The sequence below is a fragment of the Nyctereutes procyonoides genome, unplaced genomic scaffold (assembly GCF_905146905.1).
Source record: "Nyctereutes procyonoides isolate TBG_1078 unplaced genomic scaffold, NYPRO_anot_genome, whole genome shotgun sequence".
In the NCBI taxonomy this organism is placed as follows: Eukaryota; Metazoa; Chordata; class Mammalia; order Carnivora; family Canidae; genus Nyctereutes; species Nyctereutes procyonoides.
In genome coordinates this window covers 59260709-59288547 of record NW_026575126.1, presented here as the reverse complement: position 1 = coordinate 59288547, position 27839 = coordinate 59260709, and the positions used below count along the sequence as shown (strand labels likewise).

Sequence of the window (27839 nt, the reverse complement as noted above, 5' to 3'; positions counted from 1 at the left end):
GACCACAAGTTTGTACCTCTCAATACATTGTGTGGTTTTGCTTATTTTTGAACTTTGGATAGATTGGATCATGGTATATGTATTATTCTATAACTTGTTTATGTCTTGTTCTTATGATTCATCCACACTGATGTGTGTTCACAATCCATTTCTTTGCACTTCTGCATAGTATTCCTTGATGTGACGATACCATAATTTATCCATCAGATGGTTGATAGCCATTTGGGTGCTTCCATTTTTTTTTTTTTTTTACATTTCAAACTGTGTTCTGAACACTCTTGAACACATGTTATGGTGCAAGAATTTCTTTAAGTGCACAAGGGATATCAGGACTGTTGGGTCATAGGACCTGAACATCTTCAACTGCACTAGGTAAAGCCGATTGTTCTCCAAGTGGTTGTATCAACCCATACTCCCTCCACCATGGGATGAGAGTTCCTGTTGTTTCATATTCTCACCAACACTTGCTATCTTCATGCCCTAATAATTTTTTATCTTAATATACTTTTTTATTTATTTATGATAGTCACAGAGAGAGAGAGAGATGCAGAGACACAGGCAGAGGGAGAATCAGGCTCCATGCCCCGGGAGCCCGATGTGGGATTCGATCCTGGGTCTCCAGGATCGCGCCCTGGGCCAAAGGCAGGAGCCAAACCGCTGCGCCACCCAGGGATCTTTATCTTAATATTGTAATTGCTTACACCACCTTACCTCCCAAAGCTTTGTGAAGTCGGAAGATGCCAGATCTTTAGGCTTAATGCCTAACTGGAACTGGGAGTACTTGAGGAAAAAGAGGCAGGCTCCCACTGGACAAGGTGTGTGTACCTGTACAGTATGTGTCTGGGCATCTCTCGCAGGAACACTGGGGATCATTGAGTACGTAATTCATGTAATGCCAGGTCTCAGGCCTTTGGGGCTCAGGCAGGGGTAGGGTTGAGTCTGGAGGTGGTGCTGGTGCGGCCAGGCTGACCCCAGAACAGGGCACTAGCTGCAGGCTGAAATGATGCTGGGATGCAGTCTCAACCTTTCGGGTCCTGTCCTCCGCAAGAGCCCTTCCACCTCAGGGTCTGGAAGGCTCTACAGCACCAGGGAGCCTGTTCGGATCCCAGCTCTGATATTTAGCAGCTGTGTGACCTTGATCAATCAATGAACCTTCTGTGCCTCAGTTTCTTTGACTATAAAATGGGGACAATCATAGTACATTCCTCATAGAGGTTTTTGTGAAGATTGAATCAGTTGAAATAGGTCATTTGATTAGAACAGCACCAGTAAGATAGTAAATAATATTATCTATTATTATATTTATATTCACATTAACAATAGCTTCAGAATACTAGCTATATTACTGTTGCTGTTGTTATTTCTCCCGAAGAGAAAGAATTCTCTTGGATGTCACAGCATTTATCTTTGTCCCAAATGTGGACCAGACCAGGAGGGGCGAGCAAGGGTATACATCACTTAATTGCTCTGTGATCATGGGTAAGTCACATTGCTTCTCTGAACCTGGGTTTCCCTAGTGGCTAAATGGGACTGCTCATGCCCTCTTCAGACACTCAGCAGTGCTGGCTTATCTGGGGCGGGGCACAGGGCAGAGTCATGGTGGGTATTGGGTGACCTTTTCCATCATTCCATTGCCCTTGCCCATTCTGAGCAGGGCTGCAGGCAGATAGTGGTGAACAGGGAGTGAGTCCTGACCTCTAGGGCCCACAGTCTCATGAACAAAGCAGATCATGGCATTGTGGCAACAGGAGTAACTGTTAAATGTATGGTGCACTTACTGGTGCCAGACATTGTGTTCAGCCCATCTCGTGGGTTATCTGTGAAGGACAACTGCTGCCATCCTCACCATGGTGAGGCATTGGGCCCACAGCCCTCAGAGGTCTGATGATTGTGCCTGGACTTGACCCACAATCTCTGACTCCAGCGTGTCTTAACCGAGCTGTGTTGCACAAGTACAGGAAGGTAAGCCCCTGACCACTGGGGTGGTGTGGGAAGAGGCATTACTGGAGGCATGCATTGGATGAGATGCTTAATCTGGGTATTGAAGGATGCATAGGAGTTGGCCAGGCACACCAGAATGGGGACAGGGCGGGCCTGCCAGGCAGATGGGAGAGCACTGGCAAAGGCGCGAGGTGCATGTGTGGGGGATTGAAGAAGAGTCCATTATCTCTGGCCACAGTAACACTGCATACAAACCACAGCTGTGCAGGGTTGTGGGAATGCACAGGGGTAGCTCAAGCTCCTGGGGAGGTTGGCTGGGTGTCCTGCTGATCCTGGCTGGGTCGCCCAGGTGTCTAGGCATAGGCAGAGTGTTGCTGACCTAAGCTGGCCTCAGTGGGGTTGATTAGGACTCAGCCCTACCCTGTGGGTCCTGCATCCTCCAGCACGCTACCCTGAGCATGAGCTCTTGGTGATGAAAGTAGTGCAAGTGAGAAGGCACCCCTGGGTGTGCAATGCGCTAGTGTCTCATCCACTAAACCCCACTGGCCACAGCAAGTCACATGGCTGAGCCCAAAGTCCACGTGGAGGGTACCGCAGAGGGCAGAGACATGAGGAGGGGTGAAGAATCCGGGCCGCATCTGTAAGCTGCCACACAGGGAGTTGACAGAGGCCGAAGCGCCTGTGGGGTGGTCACGCTGCAGATGAGGTAGCAGAGGTCATTGGGGACAATCTGGGGAGAGTGGAGGGGCCATCGGGAAGTGGGGAGGAGATGGGAGACTGTGCCGAGCACAAGAAAGGACACAGGCCTGGACCAAGGCAACAGGGGTGGGGACAGAAGAGATTGATTATGCCACTTCTGTCCTATAAAAACCAAGGAGTCAGGCTGAGGCACTCGGTCTGCTACGCAGATGTCACAGATGGCCCCCAGGATATAATTGGCCTTGGCCTCTGCAGAAAGGTTAATTGCTCAGATCACAGAGTCTGAGGCTCGCAGGACTGACAGGAAACCTCCCCAATTAAGGACCGGGAGCTGTGAGCTTCGGTCCCCTCTGGTCACTTGACTAGGCTGTGGGCAGCAGTGGAGGGGCAGAGCGGCGAGAGGCCCTGCCCAGGGAGCTCAGAGCCCCGGAGAGACACTAAGCATGAGCAAACATTCCGGGGGCTGTGACAGACATCCTTACAGGGACAGTGGAGGCTAGAGGCTGTTTTGGCTGCAGAAACAGAAAACTCATTCCAACAGGCCTGAGCCAAAGGAGGAATTTGCGGTTCCTGTGACTCAGCGGTCAGGGGTGGAACCCGGTCACACAGCTGGATCCTGTGCTCCCTCCCATCTTCTGACTCTCAGCTGGGCCTTCCTGTGCTGGTCCCATTCTCAGGGAGGGCTACATAGTCCCTAGGAGATGCTCCCCCCACCAACAGTTCCAGGTCTCCATCCTCCCCAGTTGAGCAACCACCAATGGCAAGGGAGCACCTCCTTCCCAGATGTTTCAGCAAAGGTCCGCAACTGGCTCTGATTGGCCCAGCTTGCATCCCATACCCACCCCTGAACCAATCACTGTGGCCTGGGTCACAGCCCAGCTGGAACTGGGAAGGGGTGGTCTGCCCTGCCCCAGTACGAGGGCTGAGAACCAGGGCACAGTGGTTGGTCCCTACAAGGAAAAGCTAATTCTATTCCCAAAAGGGATGCGGGTCTGGTCCAGGGTACCAGAGAGGGAGTGGTGGTGGAGACGGGGTGTTGGTACCTACCAGGCTCCCAGGAGTCATGTCGAGAAGGCAAGGGCCCTCAGGAACTGTTGTGCGACAGCCCATTTCACAGATGAGGAGACTGAGCCAAGGATATGGTCATCTCGAAGTGGGGAAGCTGCTAGGAAGACAAACAAGATGGTAGAGTGGGGAGGGTCTGGGGAGAGGAAGGTTGGATTGGTGGATAGATTAGGGCCTTTCTGGGTCATGTCTGAGGAGTTGACATTTTAGTTGAGGCCCTAATGGAGAAGAAGAGGCAGCCACGTGAGGATAAGAGGAAAGATCCTTCCAGAGGGAGCAACTAGGTGCAGAAGGTCTGAGACTGAAGCAAACTTGGTCTCTCAGGGACCCAGGCTGAGGAACACACCAACATCTCAACACAGGCAGGGGTGAGAGCCGGAAAGGTCATGCACCAGCTTTTTCTATGCATTTTCTTAAAAGTGATGCATATTTCTGCATAGAGCTGGGTGGCCAGTACAAGTCACCCTGTCCTTCTTATCTGCACGGGGGCCTGGGAAACGGGGTGGGGGGGTGGCATGGTTATCGAGTGAGGAGTAAGTGTTCCTGCAGGGCAAACCCACCATCCCTCCACCACCTTCTACCAGAAACTCTTATTTCAAAAATCTTTGCTCAATATCCCAGTTTGAAGGGCTGTCTGAAGAATGCTTTAATCTAAACGTTATTACTAATGAGGCCTAATCTATTTTCCCCTATGATTTTAGCTACATTCATTTCTTCTTTTGTGAATTATCTGGAAACCTAACCTCCTGGGCCTCCTTAAGAAAGTTGTTTTTTGTTTTTGTTTGGTTTTGTTTTCCCCCTTAACCTGAATCGCAAGGCATTTGGGAGCTCTGATCTCAAAGGCCCATCCACCTTGCATATTCTCCTGGATTCTCTGCTCTTTAAAAATATCAAAGGAAATGCCATTTATATTGGCAAAAGCTTTGTGGGTGCCTCCCAGATGAAAGAATAAACCCCTGAAGTTGGTGAGTCTAGATATTTTTAGACTTTTCTGCTGGAGTGATAAAACCAGGATCCTTTTGGCCAAGGTGGTGATGGGGGTGGGGGTGGCAGGGCAGTGGCAAGAGAAAATATGTTGTCTGGCTCCAGTGTAATAGAGTAAGGGAGACTCAGGGAAGAATCATGCATTAGTTTCTCCTGCCAAGATGAATACCCTGCTCAGATCGAGGAAGCCCATCCTTTGCACCCTCATGGATAAGCCCTAAAAGATTTCTGCCTACAGACATTTCCCCCCCTCATTCTGTCCATGCCTTGAAGATGCTGACATGGGCTTGCATAGCATTTTTCAATCTGTGGGGTCAAACCTAGTATACAGTAGGAGCTACGTACGTGTCTGTGGTTAAAAACCAGAAGTCCTGGGTTGAAGTCCACTATCTTGTGGAGGTTGTGTGACCTTGTTTGATTCTTGTGCCCTCTCTGGGATGAACTTTTACCCTCTGAAAAATGAAGTACGGTGAACTCAGTTGTGGCTGGGTGTCTGAGTCCTGGGAAGGGTTGGGAACTGGCATCCCAGGGCCCTGCCATCACTCAGCTGTGTTTAGTTGACTCACATGATGTTTGAAAACATCAGAATGCATTGCTGATGTTTCAAAATGCAGAGATTTCACATAAAATCAGGATTTCTGGCTTCTTTTGAAAAGTTGGAAGATCTAGCGATTCTGGGTGCATACTCCAGTTGGATAGAACCAAGATGCAGCCTCTTCCTTTATCCCAGATATGGGTTGCTCCACCCTGGGATGGACACCCTGGCAGCTGGCCACCAGGTCTTGTCGTCTTCCTGACATGGAAGCAGAGTGTCAGTTCCCATGTATTTTTGGGACTGTGCCTTTACTTAGGAGGAAATTAAGAGACTTCTCACATCCATGTTCCTTGCAAGGGTGGAAAAGCATGTGCAAAGGCTCTGAGATAGGAATGAGTTTTGTATGTTCGTGGATGGAAAAGGCTGAACAGGTGGGTGGTGGGTAGGGTCCTGGGAGGAACTTGACTGGGAGGGGAAACCACTGGAGCATTGAAGCACTTAAAGGAAGGAGGTTTGATTTGCATTCTAGAAAGATCATTTTGGCTGCTGAATGGTGATAAATGTTAGGGGAAAAAAAATAAAAAGGGAAAAAGACTAGAGGATGCTGGTGGGGGTGTTGGCAATTTGACATAGTGGGATCAAGGAAGACATCACTAAGAAATGATATTTGAGCAACACTTAGAGGAGGGGAGGGAGATCCAAGGGAAGAGCGTCAATTTAGGCAGGGGGAATGACAAGTGCAAAGGTCCTGAGGCAGAGTGTGCCTGGAGCATTGAAAAATAGCAAGGTGGCCAATCTGACTAAAAGGAAGTGAGCAAGGGGCGGGAGGGTAGGAGATAGAGTCAGGAGGGATGGGGGAGTTAAAGGCCATTGCACAGGTGGCCCCAACGGTGAGTGAATACTGGGCCAGTTGGCATGCACACACAGAGTGGCTTCATGGAGGATCACAGAGGGTCTCTGTCTTGGCTGGGGCCCTCCTGAGGTCAGGACGTCCGAATATGAGAGTGTGGGGAGGGGGTGGATGCTGCAGTCAGTCTACTGAGCCCCGGACTCCTGGCCTGCTCTGTAAGAGTTGAACATTTTGAAACATCAGCAATGCATTCTAATGTTTTCAAACATCAACTTTGAAGCTGCCGTCCCTCCATAGCCCCCGGGACGGAGTCTCCCCACCTTGCGCTGTGAATAGGTTCCACCTGGGACCATCGGTGTGTTGCAATGCTGGGCATAAGGGCTGATGGAGTCAGGTGGGAGTTTGGGCCACCTTAGGTACTTGCCTTCATGGGACACATGTCAGACTAGTGGGGTCCTCAGGGCTGAAGCCTCTGCTGCTTCCTCGGCCACAGATACTTTTTTTTTTTAAAGATTTTATTTATTCATGAGAGAGAGAGAGAGAGAGAGGCAGAGACACAGGCAGAGGGAGAAGCAGGCTCCATGCAGGGAGCCCAATGCGGGACTCGATCCTGGGACTCCAGGACCATGCCCTGGGCCAAAGGCAGGCACTAAACCGCTGAGCCCCCCAGGGATCCCCTCGGCCACAGATTCTACCCTTGCCTTCAGGGATCCCACCACGGTCTCCCCGCCGGTCAGCATGGACTGCAGGCTGCGCCTCCCTGCTCTCTCTGAGTGGCGGTGGCACGAACTTGTGGACACACACCCAGGTCTGACCCTTCCACCCCCCACAGGAGGCTTCCCCCAGCTCCCACTGCCCACCGGATGAAGTGGCCTCCCCTGGCCAGTTCTGGCTTTCACACTTGGCCTCTGTGGTCCAGCCATGCTTGTGGTCCTAACTCCTGCTCTTGGTCTGCTCTGCCTTCCCTGGACCCTCCTCTAGAAACTTCCCGAGACTGCCCAACCTGGCCCAGGCTGGCTCCTGGCAGCGGCCTTTCACGGCAGCGTTCCAGGTCCGGGGCAGAGCCAGCACTGAGCCACAATGAGGCTCTATGTCCACGTAGGCCACCGAGTCCACACTGTAACCCTTGATGTGGGTGTTATTGGCATTCCATTTTACTGATGAGGAAACTGAGGCCCAGCAAGATTTACATAACTCGCCCCAGATCACACAGCTGGCAAGTGGAGGAGGTGGGATTTGAACCAACCAGATTGGCTGCCCTCCTCTTCTCCCTCCTTGGCGCAAACCTCCCTGAGCCTACTGGTTCCCGTCACTAAAGCCCATGGGGTCTACACTGCCAGCCTCACCACCACCACTCCTATCCCAGCCTCCAAAGTCACATTCCCCTTGGCATCGGCCTCTGAAGAAATCTGCCTCCCTCTCCACACACAGAAGGATCTGGATCTCCAAAGCATGTGGCCTCTTCTCATCTCCATCCTCATTCCCCGTGACCTTTGGGTGGCATTCATAAAAGTGGCTCCTCCTTCTTGGATCACTTGCTTCTCTTAGCTTGCTGCTGAAGGAGTCTGGCTGCCTCTTCTTCCTCTATGCTTGTGTCATTTCGTCATTCGTTCATTTAACAAATATTTACTGAGTGCCTCCTGTGCCATGCCAGACACTGTCCTCAAAGACAGCGCTGAACATGCCAGACAAAATCTCTGCCTGCATGGGGTTCTCATTATGGAGAGGGAACAGGCCACACATAAGTGAACTACCAGATAACATCATTTCAAATAATGAAAAACAAAACAGGGTAAAGTGTTGAAAGTGACATATGTGTTGGGGTGGTACTACTTTAGATGGAATAGTCAGTGACATCTGAGCTGGGAAGCAGTCAATCAAGCAATGTTAGGGGATAAACATTCTGGACAGAGGGCACAGCAAGTGCAAAGGCCCTGAGGTGGCTGAAGTGTGGTGGGTAAGGGGACATCCAAGGGTGTGCAGTGGCTTGACAACCTGGTGGGATCTTGAAAGCCAGGCGGGGAGTTGGGGTTTATTTCAAGTGCAATGGGAAATCTCCAGAAGGTTACAACAAAGGAGAGACTTACTCAAGATAATACTGAAGTCCTAGCCACAGCAATCAGATAAGAAAAAGAAATAAAAGACATCCTAGTTGGTAAGGAAGAAGTAAAACTTTCACTATCTGCAGATGGCATGATACGAACATAGGAAACCCTGAAGACTCCACCAAAAAACTACTGATAAATAGAACTATTTAAATAAACAGATAAATAGAACTGATAAATAAATTGAGTAAAGGTGCAGAATATGAAGTCAATATACAGAAATCTATTGCATTTCTATACATTAATAATGAAATATAGAAATGAAGGAAGCACTCTCATTTACAAATGCACTATAAAGAATAAAATACCTAGGAATAAACTTTGCCAAATAGGTTAGAGACCTGTACTCTCTGAAAACTATAAAACATTGATGAAAGGAATTGAAGATGACACAAACAAATGCAAAGATATTCCATGCTCATGGATTAGAAGAACCAATACTGTTGAAATGTTCATACTACTGAAAGCAGTCTACAGATTCAGTGCAATCCCTATCAAAATGCCACCAGTATTTTTCACAGCGCTAGAACAAATAATCCTAAAATTTGTATGGAACCACAAAAGACACCAAATAGCCAAAGCAATCTTGAAAAAGAAGAACAAAGCCCGAGGTATCACAATCCCTGATTTCAAGATATATTAATGGCATTTATATTTTTAGAAGATCCCTCCATCTCAGAATGTGGCCCATGCAGCAGAACCACCAGGGGTGCTTTTTCAAGATGTGGATCCCCACCTCTGCCCACATCTGTGGCATCGGCTTCCTTGGGGGCAGCCTGGGAATGTGCATTTTAACAAGCACTTGCAAATTTGAGAACCTCTGCTTCAGGCAGAGATTCTTTTTTTTTTTAAGATTTTATTTATTTATTCATGAGAGACACACAGAGAGAGGCAGAGACACAGGCAGGGGGAGAAAGAAGTAGGGTCCCTGCAGGGAGCCCGATGCCGGACTCCATCCCAGGACCCCCGGGGTCACGCCCTGAGCTGAAGGCAGCCGTTCAACCAATGAGCCACCCAGGCGTGCCTTCAGGCAGAGATTCTTAACCTGGAAATTACCAAGGGGTAGCAGACAAAATTCAGGGGATCCAAGAGTTTGGGTGGCAAAATATTACATCTCTACTCTCATAGCCTCTAATTGGCAGTCTGTATTTCCCTCCTAGCCCCACCTGGGACTTTGACACCAATCAGAATCAGAGTTTTCACGACACATTACAGGGTTTGTAGAGATCGAAAATACCACTTCCCTCCTCACTGCTTTGGAGCCATGGGAGTTATTAGACCTTGTTATTTCATGCATTAATAAAGGAGCATGTAGGTTAATATTATACATCTGACTTTTAAAAAAATGTCTTAATAACTCCATTTCAATATAATTAGTTTTCTTTGCAATTCTATATATGTTTGTTTTATGCATTTAAAGACGTTATTCAGAGGAAGAACCCTTAGGTTTCATCAGCTGTCATAGAGGTATGCGGCCCAGAAAAGGTGCAGAACTCCTGTAGAGAGCTGGAGGCAGGGAGAGGGGGCACGCAGGCAGAGCTGGATGCCACTCCTGACCTCCCTTGCCAATGCTGTAGGACCTTGGGCAAATTACTTTCCTCCTCTGTGCCTCTGTGTCCTTACCTATAAGACGTAGCACCTATTTCTAATGCTTGTTGGAAGGACCCAGCCAGGCCACCGGGGGCAGGGGGCGGGGGCACCAGGACGTGCCTTTTATTCCACTGGCATGTGCACGTTGAGGCTACCTGAGGGGGGGGGGAGCTGGACTTGCTGTGCTCTGAATCCCAGCTCTGCCGCTTGCTAGCTGTGACTCTGGGCTGAGTAATGAGCCACTTTGTGCCTCAGTTTCCCCTCCATAACTTGGAGGTAATAATAGCACCCAGGTCATAGGGTGTTGTGAGATGAAATGAGTTTCTATTTGCAAGAGCCCAGTCTGGTGGTTGGCGCTCCTTGGGCGAAGTATAACATGGTCATTATTGGGTGTGTGTCTCACCCCTGAAGTTAAATTTGGAGTTTCCGGAGGGCTGGATCCAAGTCCTGTTCCCCTCTGCATCGTGCATACTACCTGACACAGAGTCTGGATTTGGGAAATATGTTTCCTGCATGACTGCTCTTTTTTTCAGGGTGAAGGCACACCCTAGAGGTCAAGATCACAGAGGGCAAATCAGATGCCACCACGGCCACAAGGGACCCCGGATTCTTTAAGGGGGCCACGGGGAGGGACAGAGCAGAGGGCTAGAGCACAGCTAGTCTTGGGGTCCTGGGCAAAAACTGAATCTGGATAATACAGTTGACAGGATCTCCCCACCACCCACTGAGCCTGTCATCTTCCCCAAGTCCTGACCATATCTGTCCCCAATTGAATACTGGCTTCTTTCTTTCCTCTCACTATTTCCTTCCAGCTCCATTGTAAAGGTCTCTGCTCACCCTCAGGGTGATTCCCTGGGCTGTAGCCTCTACCGTGGGATACTATAGGGAAGGGTGGGGAGTGTGGCAAACTGCAAAGTACCTGCCTCGCCTGCGGGAGTAGCCACCCCTCGGCTCTAGCCGATGTCTTCAGGTGGTGGCATAGTCCTGGCCTGCTGGGTTTCCACAAGAATCTAGATTCTCATGAGGCTTTCCCATTCTGAAATGTTGGCATGAAATTCAAAATTTTAAAAATACCCCGTAGACCCTGAGAGGAAGACACACACACACACACACACACACACACACTGACAGACAGAGAAAGAGAGGAAACAAAAAACTCCAGAAAACAGAAGAACAACAAAAAAATCTCAGAAACTTGTTCTTGGGCCAGTATGCAACTTCTGACCTACCCTGCTCTATTTCCTTCACCTGTACAGCAGCCCCATTTGGGGAGAAGGGGAGGCCCAGGGAGGTGAGAGCACTTGCCCAAGACAATGTGGTGGTGGGGGAGGTGGGCAGCATGGGGCTGGGGGCCAGAACCCAAACCTGGCCTTCTACGCTTTTCCCACTACACTGCAGCTACCAGCCTCCTCTCAGACCCCAGCCTGTGTGGGCCAGAGCTTATGTCCAAGGCCAGCTTCTGGACTCTAAAGAGAAAGAAGACTCATTGCGGTGTGGTGCTGAAGGCCAAGGTCACTATGACACATCTCAAATGCTCAGTGACTGTCCCCGATTCCAACAGAGCAGTTTCTAAAGGGCATGTCTGCTAGAGTCATTTCTAAATCGACAGGGACTGGAGCCTTGCGGAACTCTGGGGGCAGTAAGGCATTGTCAGAATCCGTTCTGGTGATAAACTAGTTTGTCCACTTGAGAGCTCGGAGGAGAAGGACTCATTCCTTGGGGCTCACAGTGTCAGCCTGATACACACACATTTGCTGAGGCCCTACAATGTGCCAGGAACCAGACTAGGGCTGGGGTTTGCAGCCATGATCTTCTTGACTTGTCCAGAGAATGTGTAAGCTTGGTCGTGTTGATTCCATCTTATAGTCAAAGAGACTGAGGCTCAGAGAGGTTAGATAAAGATCCAAGGTCAAATCCAGACCTCTATGACCCCAAGACTGGGCTCTCTCCACCTTAGCACGGCATCTATCTGGAAGGAGTGGAGAGACCATCTTCTTTGCTGAGGGGGATCCGAGGGCCAGAGCAGGGGCTGGGGTGGTCAGGAGAGGCTTCTTGGAGGAGGTGACCTTCTATGAAGAAAAAAGGTATATTAGTTTGTCTTTGCTGTTGTAACACATTAGCAACAAACCTGACTTAAAACAGCATAGATTTCTTATCTTGCTGTTCTGGGGATCAGAATTCTAAAATGAGCCTCATGAGGCTAAAATCAATCACAGTGCAGGAGTGTGTTCCTTTCTGAAGGCTACAGGTGAGAAACTGTGTCCTCGCCTTTCCAGCCTCTGGAGGCTGCTTGCGTTTCTATGCTCGTGACTAACCCCATAGTACCCCAACCTCTGCTTCTGTTGTCCTATCTCCTGTTCCTGAATCTGACTGTCTGGCCTCCCTCTTATAAGGACCCTTGTGATTAGATGGGGCCCACCTAAATAATCCAGGATAATGTCCCCATCTCAAGATCATAATCACATCTGCAAAGTCCCTTCTGCCACATAAGAGAATATATTTGCAGGTTCTAGAAACCAGGGTGTGGGTATCTTTGCAGACCCTTATTCAGAAGCAGATGACCCCACCAGAGGACAACACTTCGAGGGCTGGAGTCAAGCCTGAGGCTCCAGAGGGCATGGAATGTTCAGCAAGCAGCCGTGCTGAGGGTTGCTGGTGGGCAGAGCTGCTTAGGTCCCACTTTTCAAGGGCATCAAATGCCACATCGGGACATTTGAACTTCATCCTCCAGAGCAGTGCTCCTCACACTTGAATGTGCATCTGGATCAGCTGAGGATCTGGTGAAAATGTAGACCGTGAGTCAGTAGGTCTGGGCGGGGACCTAGAATCTGCATTTCCTATAGGCTCCCAGGGGCTGCAGCTGTTGCTGCTTTGTGAACCAAGGCTCTAGAAAAAGATGGTGATGCAGAAAACAGTTCCACCCAGGCTCTGTGTTTCCAGAGCATCACACTGGTTGGCATTTGAATGGCATTCTCTTCCCAAGCCCTCTGCTAGCTAACGTTTTTGCACATCCTACAAGAGCGGCCACTGAGGATCGCCACCATGACCTCCAGTCCAAGCCTAAAAGGTTCCGTCTGACTCATTGAAGGAAGTTTCCCAGCGCCGTGACACCAGCAACTCACCAGTCTTCTCAGGCCTTCATGCAAAGGATGTGGGGCTGGGGTGGACAAGATGACTCGGGAATAGCTCTCAGATCCCCACTCTTGGCTCCATTATATCAATGTGGGCATATTTTTAGAGCTGAATTGTCTTTTCTTTTAATCTAACTCTTTGAAAATTGGCACCCTGGTGTGTGGGGTGGCGTGGTATTTGCTGGAACCCCTCCCCCCCATCCCTGAGCAAGCTGGATAACCGAGGGTTTGCTGGGTATTTCACTCCTACATGGAGATATAAGTGAGGACCATGTAGGGTCTTAAAATGTTACTTCGACGCAACGCGTCCAGGATAGAAATGCCTTTAGACATCATTGTATAAGGGGCTGTAAACTCAGACTCATGAGAGCTAGACGGGAGCCAAGAAAGGGTGACGGGAACCCTTCAGGCGGGGTCTGTGCTGACCCAGACCTATGTGCCCTGTCTCAAGCGAGCAGCCCCAGCTCAGCCCTGCCATCATCAGCATATGGGAATGCAGGTCCAGTATTGCTGCATCCACTCATTTTGCAAACGAATCCAGAAACCTGGATGAAATTTTATGTGAAGTCTCCTATTTTTAAATGTTGATAATGAATTCAGATATTTTTAAAATATGTGTGGGCCAAACAAGACATTTTTGTGGGCTGGATTCGGCCTGTTGGCAGCTTGTCTGAGAAGCCACTTGTTTTACTGGGGGGGAAACTGAGGCCCACAGAGGCACAGGGGCCTTCTTGAGGTCCCGCAGCATCGGCTGGAATGCAGGGCTGCTGAGTTCCAGCTGACCATCCATCCTCTCGCTGTGGCTTCTCTTTGGGCCAGCTCCTTTCCCCCCCAGACCTCAATCCCCACACCTCTCTGAGGGTTACCCTGCTCCCCAGTCTTGCAACATCCAGCAACCTGGGATGTTGACATGGCTCCCCCTCCCTACCCCAGTGCCCTCAACTGGTTTTGTGACATGGGTGCATCCTAACTCCTCTCTGGGCTAACATCTCGTGGAGATGGAGCGCTGGGGGTTTAGTGGCCCCCAGAACCCCTCCCTGCAGGTCCCTGAAGCCTTCCAGCCCCTGAGCATCCCCACCTCTGAGCTTCAGTATTGACATTCTGCAAACAGCAGCTGTCATGAAGCCATTTCCAGCCCCAGAGGTCCTGGCCCACGTCATTTACATGATTTAACATGCTGGGTTTCGGGGGGCGTGTCTCTGAGCCCACAGCCAGCAGCCACTGCGCCATGACTTATTGATTTGACATATTAAACTGATGGATTGGGGGGGGGGAATATTTTATCTTGAAATGCCATGGTGCTTTGGGATTTCATATGATTTTGCAACAGTTCCCCTCTGCTCCCCAGAAGGGTTTTATTTGTCCAGTGGCTGGGATGCACTTGTTCTGGCTGCCTACTCCTTGGCCACATCCCATGGGAATAACAACAAAGACAATAATAGTAACAGCTCGTGCTTACATAACACCTGCTGTGTGCCAGGCACTGCCCTAAGCACTTTGCTCATCTATTAACTTGCTTTGTCTTCACACAGCCTGCAAAGTGGGTACTACATCCACCCCCAATTGTCAAGTGAGAACACAGGTTCAATGGGAGTGTGTCACTTGCCCCGTCTCCCAGCTAGTACCTAGTAGAGCCAGGCATCAACCGAGGTGAGCTGGCCCAGGTCCCTGTTTTTCATACCTGTGCCCCACTGCCACTTATAATTATCCTAATTGCTCATAATTATACTTATTAGGAAGTAATAGTAACACTTAGCTTCCTTGAATACTTCCCAAGTGTCAGGCTTGTGTGATTTACAGATCTTGTCTCATTTAATGCTCAGGACAGATCTATTATGCCCATTTTTCAAATGAGGAAACCGAGGGACAGAGGCATAAGGCCCCCGGCCAAGATCATACATCCAAGACACAGTTCCCACCCGTGATCTCCCACTCAGCCAAACTGGTCCTGGAAACTCTCTTAGCAAGGGAGGGACCGGGGCGAAAGGGAAATTGTTCTTGAAAACCCATCAATTCCATCAATGGAGGGTCAGAGTTGGTGTTATGAAGCTGTTTTTTAAAAAGGCAAAAAGTGCAGCTAACAGGATTAGCTGTCACCCCACGGGCCCCGTACCTGATGAGAAGCCATTTCATTTCTTCTGCCCTGGGAGGTCACCAGTTCTCGGCTGTAAATCGAGCCATTCGTGCCAAAGTCAGAGACTCTAAGCAATCATCTCTGTGATTCCTTAGACTTTCTGGATCACCAAGGCAAGACCCCACTGTCCCGGCTAGAGGCTGCCAGCCCACTGTCCTTTCAGATTTCCTTTATTCACACGTGTGGGCATCCATAACAGGAATAATCATGATGAGCACTGATTGCAGGCCAGGCCCTATGCAGTGGTTTCCAATGTTTAATTATTCAAGTTCCACCTTTTCTGTGTTTGCCACACGCCAGCATCTACCATCTAGCATTGACTCAATCTTCTTCTGAAGTTGACTCACTTTTCTCTTTTTTTAGGGGGGTAGGAGGGACAGAGGGAAACGGAGAGAGAATCTCAAGCAGACTCCGTGCACAGCATGGAGCCCGACGCAGGCCTCCATCTCACGACCCTGAGATCATGACCTGAGCCAAAATTAAGAGTTGGACACTTAACTGACTGAGCTTAACCCAGGCGCCCCTGAGGTTGACTCGCTTTCTTATACGTACATTAAAAAGGGAACTTTTGATCAGTGATGCTCATGTTTGAGGGTTCGTCAAGATCGTCTGGAGAGCTTGTTACAACAGTCAGGTCCCGAAGCCCAAGAATTAGCATCACACGTTGTTGCGTGCGACTGCAGGTTGGGGCCCACGGTGAGACTGCTGGCTGAAACTACTGCTCTAATTGGATCCCTTGCCAAAAACCACGATGTGTCAGGGAGGGTCCCTGCAGGAAACAGAATCCCCCAAATGGTTCAAATGAAGGCACTTTAATGAAAAAGTCCTTAAAGAGGCATGGGAAGGGTTAAGAGAGTCTGAGGCCCCCAAAGGCTGGCTATAGAAGGGAGCCGTTACCAGCCTTGGGTGGGAAGGAGAAAGGGTGGGAAGACTGTAAGAGCCACAGCTGCTTTGCTCCCACAAACTTTGGGAGCTGTCATAGGAAGAGAATGAAACCTCTGCCAGAGAAGGGGCTCAAGACAGGGAGCAGGGCAGAAACACACTGACTTTTCTCTTCCCACCCTCTGATTTCTAGCCAGTGCCCCTCATTGCTCATCTGGAGGGCCAGGGAGCCTGGGGGTGGGTTCCTAGGAGTCAGGTCCCTGGGGCACAGAACAGGGTGGAGAAAGGTAGAGAGCAGTGGGTGGGGGAGAATGGGAGAGGATGGGGCTGATGGAGAATCACCAGCCCAGGAGGAAATCGTCTAAGTGTCCTTCACGTTGACCTAGGAATTACCCAAGATTTTGAGCCCTCTCACGGTTTTAAACAATTAACAAGTGCTAGAAAGGTGTTAAGGACACATTAGCACCAAACAGAGACTCTTGATTGAGGTGATAAGAATTTTTAAAATAACAGAGAAGTGAGTAGCTTTTTCACTTTTTGACTCAGACAATTTCCCTCCCGCCCCCCAGGAAACACAGATGTGTAGATGGCACCCCCCAGCGTTACCCACTTGGAGTACTTAGCGGCTCTCATCAGACATTGGTTGAGGGCTGCAGCTGGGGGTGGAGGTTGGTATCAATCCCCCTCCACACACACCCTGTCTAGCCTGCTGTGAAGGTGGGTGAAGGTGGGGGTGGGCGCTGGTGACCAGGGCAAGCACTGGGCCAGAGAGGGCCATATGCCGGGAGGGGGCAGCGTGCGTGGAAGTGCTGTGGCAGGGGTGGGTGGGGCACCCATCATGTCAGCCTCACAGCCCTCTTCCCAGCCTGTTCCCTTGGGGACTGATGTTCATGAGCATCTCAACCACCCTCGTGCCTCCAGTTACCATCTCTTTGACAATCATTTAATGAGTGCCCATGTCTTGCCAATGCCTGCACCTTTCTGCCTGAGCTCCAGGTATGTCCTGGACATCCTGCCAGAGGTCCTGCAACTGATGTGGAAGCCCACTGTCTTCCTGCCTTAGCATCACCTCATTCTCAGTGAAGAACATTCACCATCTGCACAGTTGCCCAAGCTGGACACATGGCCCCACTCTGGACTCCTTCCTGTTTTTTGTGACCACATTCACAGTCAGAGTCTGCTGAGCCCATGCCTTGGGGGTTATCAGGTTCCCCACTTGTCCTCACCCCCACCGTTGCCATGGCAGGCCACCATCATCTCTTGCATGGAGCATAGCAGGGACCTCCAGCTGGCCTCTCCACCCATGCATCCTTCCTGAGCGGACCTCTTGATGGGGGGATCCTCCCTTTGCTGAGACCCTGAGGACCCCACTGGCCTCTGCCTCATGGGTCAAGCCCACCTTCCACAGCTTGGCTTTTGGCATCCTCCTGGCCTATTTTCCCTTGTGACGTCCTTCCTCCCACCCACCCCCCCGACATCTGGGGGCCAGCTGTCCTCAGGATTGTTGAGTACTGAAGCCCACCCTCTCCCCCATCCTGGTTCAGGAATTGCTTGGGATGCTGGAAAGCATGTAGATGAGAGCCATGGCCAGGGACCCCTGTGTCCCTCAGCTTAGATGGGCCCTTCTGACCAGCCCAAGAGCAGAGAATAATATAATTTCAAAGTGGCTACTCCATCCTGCCAACTTATAGCCATGACAGGTCCTGGCGTCAGAGAGGTCCAGTTTTGAACCCAGATGGTACCACTATCTAGCTGTGTAGACTAGTTGCTTCATCCCTCTGAACCGAAGTTTGCTCATCTGTAAAGTGGGTGCTACCTCCCTACTCATAAGGGTGTTAGGAGGATTACATGTGAGTGCCAGTGTCTGAGGTCAGGTTCCCTAGATGTAGACACTGAGATGAGGATTCATGTGTAAGTCATTTACAAAGGAAATGCCCCAGGGGAGAGGGGTGAGAGAATTGGGGGAGGCAGGGCCAGGGAAATAAATCTGGAGACAATAAGAGCCTAAGTAACTGTAACCAGGAAATATAGTGCCTGTTTCTCCACAGTTAACTTACTTATTTTCTGAGCATCTGAGCCCCTGACGCCCATCGCACCCCTCAGCCCATCTGAAAAAGCAGAACTGAATGCTGCTGTGAGGGTAAGTGGGAAGGGTGGAGGCCTGGCCTGGGCCCATGTGGGCAGGGATAAGAGCACCATCCCCTTGGGGAGGGGGAGTAGGGATGCTCTGGGGGAGGCACTGAGTCAACAAGCAGCACAGTGGTGAGGGGCGGCCTCCGCCTGCCACCAGGATGACAGCAGCTGGAGGTGAAGGCTGCTGGGAGGGAGGCCAGGCCTCCGAGGGAGCTGCCACCCTCCTGGTGTGGCTCAGCTCACCCCACATCTCCTGCCTTCCTCCCTGCTGCCTCCGTGGGCCTTGGGCCAGGGAAGGGCCTTGGAGGCTATGAGTGTGCCGTGCCAGGGGGTGTTTTAACAACATCCAGTCTGCCAAGAGCACATTATTCTTTTACAGAAATCCAAGGGATTGCCCAGGAGATATGATATTTTTGTAGCAAAAAAAAAAAAAAAAAAAAAAAAAAAAAAAAGAAAGAAAGAAAAGAAAAGAAAAGAAAAGAAAGAAAAAAAAAAGGAAAGAAAAAAGAAAAAAAAAAGGAATTTCTCCACAGCTCTAAAAGCCCGTGTGCTAGGAATGATAGTGGGTGTTCCAGAATCCGGATTCTTCAGCAGGGAGCAGATAAGGACTGAGAATTTTCTGTTTGTTTGCTTCATTCACTAAATTTCGGATGTCCCTAGGACATTTCTGGTGGAAGGAACAATTTTATAAAAGCAGAGAGGTAGGAAAGACATGTTTGACAAGTTTGGAAAACAGAAAAGCTGAAGATCGGGACTCTTTGTTGTAAGGGATAGAAATTTCACTCAGACTGGCTTCGGCAAAGATAAGGACTTAACTGGTTCATGTGACTGAAAGAACAAATGACAATAGCTTCAGGCATGGCTGGATCCAGGGGTTCAAACAATGTCATAGGACATAATCCTCATCCATCTCAGCTCTGCCTTCCCTGGCATTGGTTCTCCTTTCACAAAGGCCCTTGCCCCTTGGTGACTCAGTGAGTTCCATCCTTCCACCCTCCTAGGCTCAAACCCAGGAGAAAGAAAGGACTTTTCTTCACCAATAGTTCCGCAAAAATCCTGTGGCTGACTCTCATTGAACTGACTTGGGTCATGTGTCCATCTCTGGCTGGCCAGGCCTGGTCCATAGTCCCTTCTCTAAAGTGTGGGGCTTGCTCTAATACTGGTTAGTGTGGCTTTAAGGTAGGTCGTGTGATGCGTTACGTTTTCTCCTGCCCAACCTTTTTCTCAGAAATCTTATCTGCTCCCACGATTCCGTTTCTCCCTCTTGACTCTGTCTCTATGCTTGGTCCTCACTCAACCCCCCTGGGCTCTATTTCCAGGGGACCATGGTGGGGGCATGTACCTCTCATACAACAACAGTAATATCTCATACATTGAGCTGTCACTAGATGCTAAGCACAAGCTCTTCACATTGCTGTGTAGTGGAATCCTCACAGCATGACAATATTATGAAATAGGTGTTATTATTTATCTTTGTTTTCTCCATGAAGAAACAGAGGCATAGAGAGGTTCATTCTTAAATCAATGACTAGAGTTTGGGGTGGGGGGTCATGAGGCTTTGGTTGGCTAGATAGGAATCATGTGCTTGACCATGGAGCCAAGATGTGAGTCAGCTGCAACTGAACTACACAGACCAAGAGAAGGGAAAGGACACTCCAAATGAAAAACATGTAGAATGAAGGGAGCGAGAATGTGGGGTGGGAGAAACAGAATATGCCCCCTAAACTAGGTGGTAAATGATGGCAGTCCAAATTGGAAAAGTTTGGGAGGAAAGGGAGCTGTGCTAGCATAGGATCTACAAAGACTTGGGCAGCGAAGCCAGTGCAAGGACAGAGGTACAGCTGGCCTTCAGGAACAGCTGGAACCAGGCACTCACACTCTCATCCCATTGGCCAACTCTAGGTCATGTGATCACACTGGACCAATCAGCTACGCCTAGGAAGGCAGCCCCACTTTTTTAGAGCAGGGCTGCTGGGGGTGGGGGTTGGTTAGCCACGAGGTTGAAGCTGAGGAAGGAGCCGTAGTAGTTTCTAGAAAAAAGGGGGATACGGTACTGGGCAGATGAAAATGTAGGCACATGCTTGTAGCTGCAGGTGATGGAGAACCCTGCCCTGACCAGTGTAACCATAGGGAAGCGCCCGGGGCTGGTGGTTGGCCCAGTGACGTCAACATTCTGGTTGCTCTTCATCCTAAGGCCGGTGCCCCCCCCCCCGCCCCCCGGGCCATCAGACGGCTGCCAGGAGCGGAGAGGGACTGCGTCCATCTGCAGGGCGAGGGGGGCGGTCCTCCCTGCGGTCAGGACGGGCAGATGCATGCATGCTGCCGTGCAGCAGTGAGCCTGCCTGACCCGGCCCCCGGGAAGCCACCCCACCCGCGGGGCGCCGGGTGGAAGGTGGGCTGGCGGGGCCACCCTGCGGCATCCCTCCTCTCACGGCCACTCTGCGCCTGTCGTGCAGGGGTCCTGTGGCTGTCGGTGGTCTCCGAGGTGCTCTACATCCTCCTGCTGGTGGTCGGCTTCAGCCTCATGTGTCTCGAGCTCTTCCACTCCAGCAATGTCATCGACGGGCTCAAGCTCAACGCCTTCGCAGCTGTCTTCACGGTGCTGTCAGGTAAGGTGGGGGGCCTCAGGTGGTGCAGCCTAACCCCGGGCTTCCAGCAGAGCGGACCCCGCGGGGTTCCCGGGCCGCCCTGGGGCCGAGGCCTGGCGCTCCCACCCGGTGACCGTGCACCAACCACTGCCCTTCTCTGAGCCTCCGTGTTACAGTTTGTAAAATAGGATTTGTCTGCTTGCCTGTTCACTCTTTCGGTGGTTATTGAATCACTGTGCTAATAATAAGTACGGGGCGGGGGGATCCCTGGGTGACTCAGTGGTTTGGCTCCTAACTTTGGCCCAGGACTCAATCCTGGAGTCTGGGGATTGAGTCCCGTGTTGGGCTCCCTGCATGGGGCCTGCTACTCCTTCTGCCTACGTCTCTGCCTCTCTCTCTCTCTCTCTCTCTCTCTCTCTGTCTATCATGAATAAATAAATAAATAAAAATCTTTAATGAAAAAAAATAAGTACTGGGGGGCAGCCTGGGTGGCCCAGCTGTTTAGCACCACCTTCAGCCCTGGAGACCGGGGATTGAGTCCGACGTTGGGTTCCCTGCATGGAGCATGCTTCTCCCTCTGCCTGTGTCTCTGCCTCTCTCTGTGTGTGTATGTGTGTCTCTCATGAATAAACAAATAAAATCTTTTAAAAAATAATAAATACAGGGGTTTTAGTGATGAACAGAAAGGGTCAGTTGTAGTCTTCCTGGAGCTTAACACATGTGGGAGAGAGAGGTGGATTAGCTTGAGATGTATTCAGGAGCTGAACACCGAACAGTCTAGTGATGGATGGTATTTGGGGGATGAAGCAGAGAGAGGTGCTTTATTAGAATGAGGGGATGGTGGTGTCTCCTGTAAGGATATAAAAGGGGGGCCTGTTTGGGGTGGCAGGCACATCACTCATCTGCTTTAGCTTATTTGCCTTTGAGACATTCTTGTGGAGCAAACACCCCTGGAAGCTCAGGGGCTAGTGTGGGGTGGGCAGAGATTGTGTGTCACGGCCACAGCTGGGGACTTTGAAGGTTTTAAGGAGAACGGGATGCTCCGAAGCATGATATGACTCAGGGAGGTGGAGACAGACGACTCCAAGAAAATGCCATTAGGTGAGGTGGCCAGGTGCCCAGAGTTATTTCAACAGATCCCGGTCATGAGGGGTTAAGCAGGGAATGTGCCAGAGGGAGTCAAAGGAACCTATAAACCATAACTTCAGGCGGCCTGACAGATAGAGTGGTGGCTTGGCTATGTAAGACATCTGTTCCTAAAAAGCCAAATGTAAATTGAATTTCTATAAATCTAATCCCATTCTTCATGCTTTGGAAAACCCTCTATTTAATGAAACCGGAACGATGAACCTTTTGGTGAGGGAAATAATCTCCCCCTAATTGAAGTATGTGTATATAACAGAGGGATCCCTCGAAGATTGAGAGCTGAATTCAAGATATTACAGGACGTGCCACAGATCAAAACATGCATGACCTGGCTTTCTTGGGATGTGGAAATGTAACCATCATAGTAAAGGAAAGCAAGGAAATCAGAGTGATTCTCAGTAGCGTGGTGTCCGTTTTGGTTCCTCCTCACACCATTCCTATCTATTGGACTGTGGACTATTCTGGACCTATTTGTTCTCCCTGCCCCCTGATCTTGTATTCATTTACTCAAACAATATTCAATGAAGTCCTACAGGACCAGGTGCTGTGTGTTTGGGGAGGTCAAAGGAAAAACAGCTGTGCCTTCATCCTCCTGAAGTTTGCAGTCTTATGAGAGACAGATTCCTCAAACAATTATAAGATGGTGGGTTGACCTCTATGTACTGGGTGTGGCGAGAGGCTACAGGAGGGGGACCCATGTTGGCCTGGGGTGGGGGGTGTAGGGATGGGTGGTTGGAGGGGCATGGGGAAGGCACCCTTTGAACTGAGACTTGGAAAAAAAACATAAGAGTTTCCTTGACAGACAGCTTGGGGAAGGCACTCAAGATAGAGGGAACAGCATGGGCAACATGCTGTTGTGGGGTGACATATTCTGGAAACTTCGAGTAGTTCAGAATGATGGGAAGGTAGAGGAGAACAAGCAGGAGAATTGAGAGATGAGGCTGGAGAGCTGGGTGAGGGTCTTGGTGCTTTGCAATGATCTTTAGATCTTACCCTATAGGCAACAGGAAGCCTTTAAGAATTCAGAGCAAAGGGAGATATGGTCATTTGGGGTTGAGGCTCAGGCTGTGGTATGGACGGAGTGGGGCAAGAGTGAGGTGGGGAGACCGGCCAGGAGGTGACAAGCGCAGGGGTGGTGGGAACAGGGGATGCGGGTTCATCCACCCTCCGGCTAAGAGGTAAAGTCAGCAGGGCTGCAGGCAGCTCAGGAGAGCTGTGTGGGCATAGAAAACAGAGCCCAGGGAACTTCCTAGTGTGGAGTCCACAGAATTCAGGAGGTGCATGAGCCTGATGGGGAAGAGTTCCAGCTTTATTTCTCTAACTTGTAGCTGACATGCAGTGTGTCCTTCAGCTATGAATGGAGGCAATAAAACTCGGTAGCGGGTGGCACCTGTTATGTAGTCACCAATAGTAATCTATATTTTCCTCTCACGCTACAGTGGTGGCAGATATCTCGACATGCACTCATTCAAAATGTGATGCTTCCTGGAGCTTCTGCGGAGTCTTGCTATCTAGCATGTTAACGAAGAAACACATGTACTCCTGTACCGCAGACTTATTTGAGTATTTTGCTAACTATGTTTCTGTATAGCTGGTTTGCTCTGTAATCCTATGTATTTTTATTATGCAGCCAGAAACACCGTTCTGAGGAGGGGCCCACAGGTCCAGGTGGCCAGAGCCTCGGATCTGGTGTCCCCTGGCTGGTATCTGGCCAGGGACGGGATGAACGGTGTAGCTCTGAGAGGGGGAAGGTGGGAAAGGAGCAGAGAGTGAGAGGTGATGGGTCTGGGCTGATGTGTGACATGCTGTGGGACGTCCAGGCTCCTCTCCCTTGTTAAGTGGTTTCACCTTTTCTTTCCTGGCTCCACACTCGAAGATTCCCTTTCATTAGCCCAAGCACCTGGCCCACCCCCTCAACCTGCTCACTCCAGTCACAGCATAAAAGCTGGTAGGCAGCCCAGGACAACCATCTCCAGGTCCTCAAGCAAACCTCTTGTGGGGTAGGAGGTGGGGCCTCTTCCCCCTGCCTCAAAGGGCTTATCAAAATTTTCACCCCTCAAAACAAACAAACAAAAAAAAACCCCAGAGTCCCACCGCTAAAGAAAATAAGATTGTCTCCAATAATTTCAGGCAGATAAACAATGCAGGGCTCAGGAAGGTTAATTGACTTGCCCAGGGTCACACAGCTGGTCAATTGTAGAGGCAGGATTAAACCCAGCTCCTGCTGGCTTGAAAGCCCTGTGCTCTTTTCAAGGGATGGAGCTGCAGGGGTGACCGGGCTGGAGGGAAAAGTCTTAAAAGTCTTTAGGAAACAGTAACTAAGAAGGCTGTGTGAGCCAGATGATGTCGTAAGACCCAAGTAGCCGGTGGAGGAGAGAAAGGATTTTGTATTGCTGCCTGGGGGAAGAGAAATGGGGGCAACAGGATGCCAGGGGAGAGGCTGCCTGGCCCCAGAGCCCCTGGCCTTTCCCGAGCCAGTTGTGAACAGGGCAAGGGGTGAGGAAGGGCCTGGCGGGGTGCGGGGCTTTGGGTCTGCTCTGCTGGGAGGGAAGGGGTGGGCAGGCCACTGGCAAGGCCCATGTGGGGGCAGGGCTGCTCCCTGAAGCCCCAGACCAGCTCACACGGAGGAGGGGGTCCTCCGCCTGAGGGCAACGCCTCCAGGGTAGAGGGCAAAGCAGAGTCGGGGCAGCCCCTCCTTAACCCAATTACTATCATCAATTATAATGAACCAAGTAATTATGATAACTCTGATAGCGGGCGCCGGCTGAGATGCCGCTGAGCACCAGCACTGGGCTCCGCCTGCCACACGGTGTCCTTGGGAGGAAGAGACTAACACTGTGCCATCGGCAGCTGGGAACACCCACTTGCCTACTGTGCCTAGCTGGTAAGTTGTTGAACCCCCTAACTGCCCGAGCCTGCCACATGAAGTGCCTTGAGCTGGGCTTAGCACCTGGGACCTCAGCTTATCGTTGTTATTATTATTGTTCCCAGCAATCTTCCAGTAAAGCGGGGGCAGATAGTGGCCCCAGGACCAGCCCTGTTAAGGAAGGGGGCACCAAGGGGCTCATGCTCCGTCAGTGAAAGGAGAAGGGGTGACACAACCCACCCAGCAGGGCTGCATTCCTGGCTGGAAGTGGTTGTAAGGATACAGTTGCCGCCCCCCCTCCCCCCCGCCCGACCCCAAGGACTGGGGGCTATGGTTGCTGGTCCACTGGCCCTGGGGAGCTAGAGCTCATAGAACTTCTAAGGACGTATGAAATGTTTTAATTTTGACTGCTTTTTCAAATCAGAAGAAAAAAAATGTCTTAATAACAAAGACCTAACAGTGGATCTAGACTGGATCATAATTGTCTTTCTACTACCACTGCAGCCAGAAAGTACGGTTTTTTTTTTTTTTTTAGAAAGTATGATTTTTAATATTTCTTTTACGGAGGAAAAGGCCCATGGAGGCAGAAGTGTTTGGGACCCATGAAAGTCATGATGTGGCCCTGCAGCGGGCCACAGCTTTTCTTGGGCTCTCAGGACTGAGCAAGACCCAATTCCAGACCAGGGGTGGCTCCAGCTGCCCGTGGCCCCTTCCTGGGTCCTGTGATTTCAGCCAAGAGGTACGGAGAAGACAGAAGACTCCCTGAGTTTTTTCCTCCAGCGACGGGAGGCATGTGAGAGCAGGCTGAAAATGTCTGTTTTCCCCCCGATTCCTACGAAAAGTGAGACAGATCTCCTTAGGAAAAACACAAAGTCATTTGGAGAACCCCTGCACAATCCAGCCAACTGTGGGCTTTCAGTAAGAGCTGCAGTGACATAAGAGAAACGTGACCATTTCTGGGAAATAAGCAGACCTTGCGGAGAAGTCAGGAAGAATATTTTGTTGATAACGAGAAAAGGAGATTTTGCAATAAAACCAAAAATGACCAAGAAGGGATTGCTGTTTGGAATCAGTTTTAAGGAGCCATGTTCAGAACGAGGTATTGAATTGAAGAGCAAGCACCTCCATGGCCTGCAAGGTGGACGCCACAGTGTGCTTTGGACAGGTTTGGGGATCTTGGAGCTTCTCTTAGTGTGGTGATTGTCACTTGTTACAATAAACCATCACACATTCTTTTAGGATGCACTTCTTGATACCCTAATTCTTGGATCTGTGGTGAAAGAATCCTGCATTGATAACCCCCTCTGTTCAATCTCCCTGCCCTGGTCAGACTGGGTCTCTCACCCAGAACTTAGAGAGCAAGTACTTCTGTGTATTTTTGCATCTAAAAATGCAGAGTTGAAGTCAGAGAAATAAGTATTTCTATATTACTAAAGATTCTTTTGATTGCAAGTGACAAGAACCCAATCATATTAGCTAATGGAAGAAAGGGGATGATGATAGAAATCTGTTGATTCATGTAATTGAAAAATCCAAGGTGATTGTGCTTCAGGCATGGCTGCATCCAGGTGATCATGTCATCAGGTATCTATATCTCCACACTCTGCTTTCCTCTGATTTCATTCTCAGGCCTTGTCCATGTGGCGAGAAGATGGTCATAGCAGCTCCAGGCTTACATAAGATTCAGTGGTAGAAAAGAGCTCCTTTCCAACAGCTCCACAAAACTCTAAGGAAGACCATGACTGGATCCACTAAGTTCATAGACTCATTCCTGAACCAGTCTCCATGCCAGAGAATGAAATACTCTGATTAGCCAGGCCTGGGTCCCTAGACTTACCCATGGTGTGGGCTTAGCTATGGACCTAGCACGATTATTACACAGTGGTGGACAAGCAGTTGCCCAAACAAACAGGTTGCCTGCAAATCCAAATGGTTGGTCAAGTTGGGAATTAGCAGGAGGCCAGCAGTGGAGCTAAAGGACCCAGAGCCCTAGGAATGGCAGAATTTCCTTAAAGCAGATCCTAAGATTAAGATTTGTGTGCCCATTGCTTATTTGGGAGGTGATCCCAGGAAGTGTGGTGGGAGAGTGGAGAAGGAAGATGGGAAGGGAGGAAAATCAATAAAGAGAGTGTCAATGAGCAGGGGAGCATTGTGGGCCACTGGGGTTCAGTCCTGGGGTCCGTCTGAGAGGCTGTGCAGACCACACCTCAGAACTGTTCACCCAGTAAGAAAGCACCGCTATTTATTCACCAGCTCCTTTTGGGCATCAATTTAGAGTCCTTCCCGACGCATTAAGCTTCCAGAATCTCTAATCTTCTCCGCCTAAGAGAGCAAGTGTCAGAGAAAGGAAGCTGCTGACAGGCACAGGAATTGCCCTGGCCCCTGCTGCAGGTGGCCTCTGGTACAGGTGTGGGATGGACAGTGTCCGGGACAGAAGAACAAGTCAAAGAAGGTGTGCTCTGAGCCACTGGCCCACTGTAATATAGTTCTGATGCTATCTGCCTGGAGCTAGCATCCATTGCCATGGGCCCTGGGAAGACTGCTCCCACCTCAGGTGCCAGCCACAGGTTCAGCCTCGCTTCTGACCCACTGACAAATTCAGGGTTCCCTCCACCTCCCCCCACCCCCCGCCCCGTGATAATCCACTAAATTACTCACAGAACTCAGGAAAGAGCTATATTTAGGATTACGGTATTGTTGTGAAGGATGTGGTCAGGATAAGAAGAGACCCTTAGGGCAAGGTCTGGGGAGGGCTTCAGGTGCAGAGCTTCCATGCCCACCTGATTCAGTGGAATCGGGGTGCATTGCCCTTGTGGCATATCCATGTGTTCATTAACCGGGAAGCATGCTCGAGCCTGGTGTCCAGAGTTTTTACTGGGGGCTCATTACGTAGGCATGATCGATGGGATTGCTAGCCCTGTGCTTGAACTTCTTTTTTTCTTTTTAATAATAAATTAATTTTTGATTGATGTTCAATTTGCCAACATACAGAATAACACCCAGTGCTCACCCCGTCAAGTGCCCCCCTCAGTGCCCGTCACCCATTCACCCCCACCCCCCACCCTCCTCCCCTTCCACCACCCCTAGTTCGTTTCCCAGAGTTAGGAGTCTTCATGTTCTGTCTCCCTTTCTGATATTTCCCACACATTTCTTCTCCCTTCCCTTATATTCCCTTTTACTATTATTTATA

At 50.1% G+C, this 27839-nt stretch overlaps 1 protein-coding gene across 4 annotated transcripts in view; it reads left to right on the top strand.

Annotated features, from left to right (window-relative positions):
• Positions 1–27839, top strand: part of GSG1L (GSG1 like) — a 204533-nt gene that overhangs the window by 105242 nt on the left and 71452 nt on the right. For all 4 annotated transcript variants that reach the window (XM_055339338.1, XM_055339337.1, XM_055339336.1 and 1 more), the window contains exon 3: positions 20506–20658. In XM_055339338.1, the coding sequence (XP_055195313.1) occupies positions 20506–20658 (153 nt within the window). The remainder of the gene's footprint in view (positions 1–20505; positions 20659–27839) is intronic.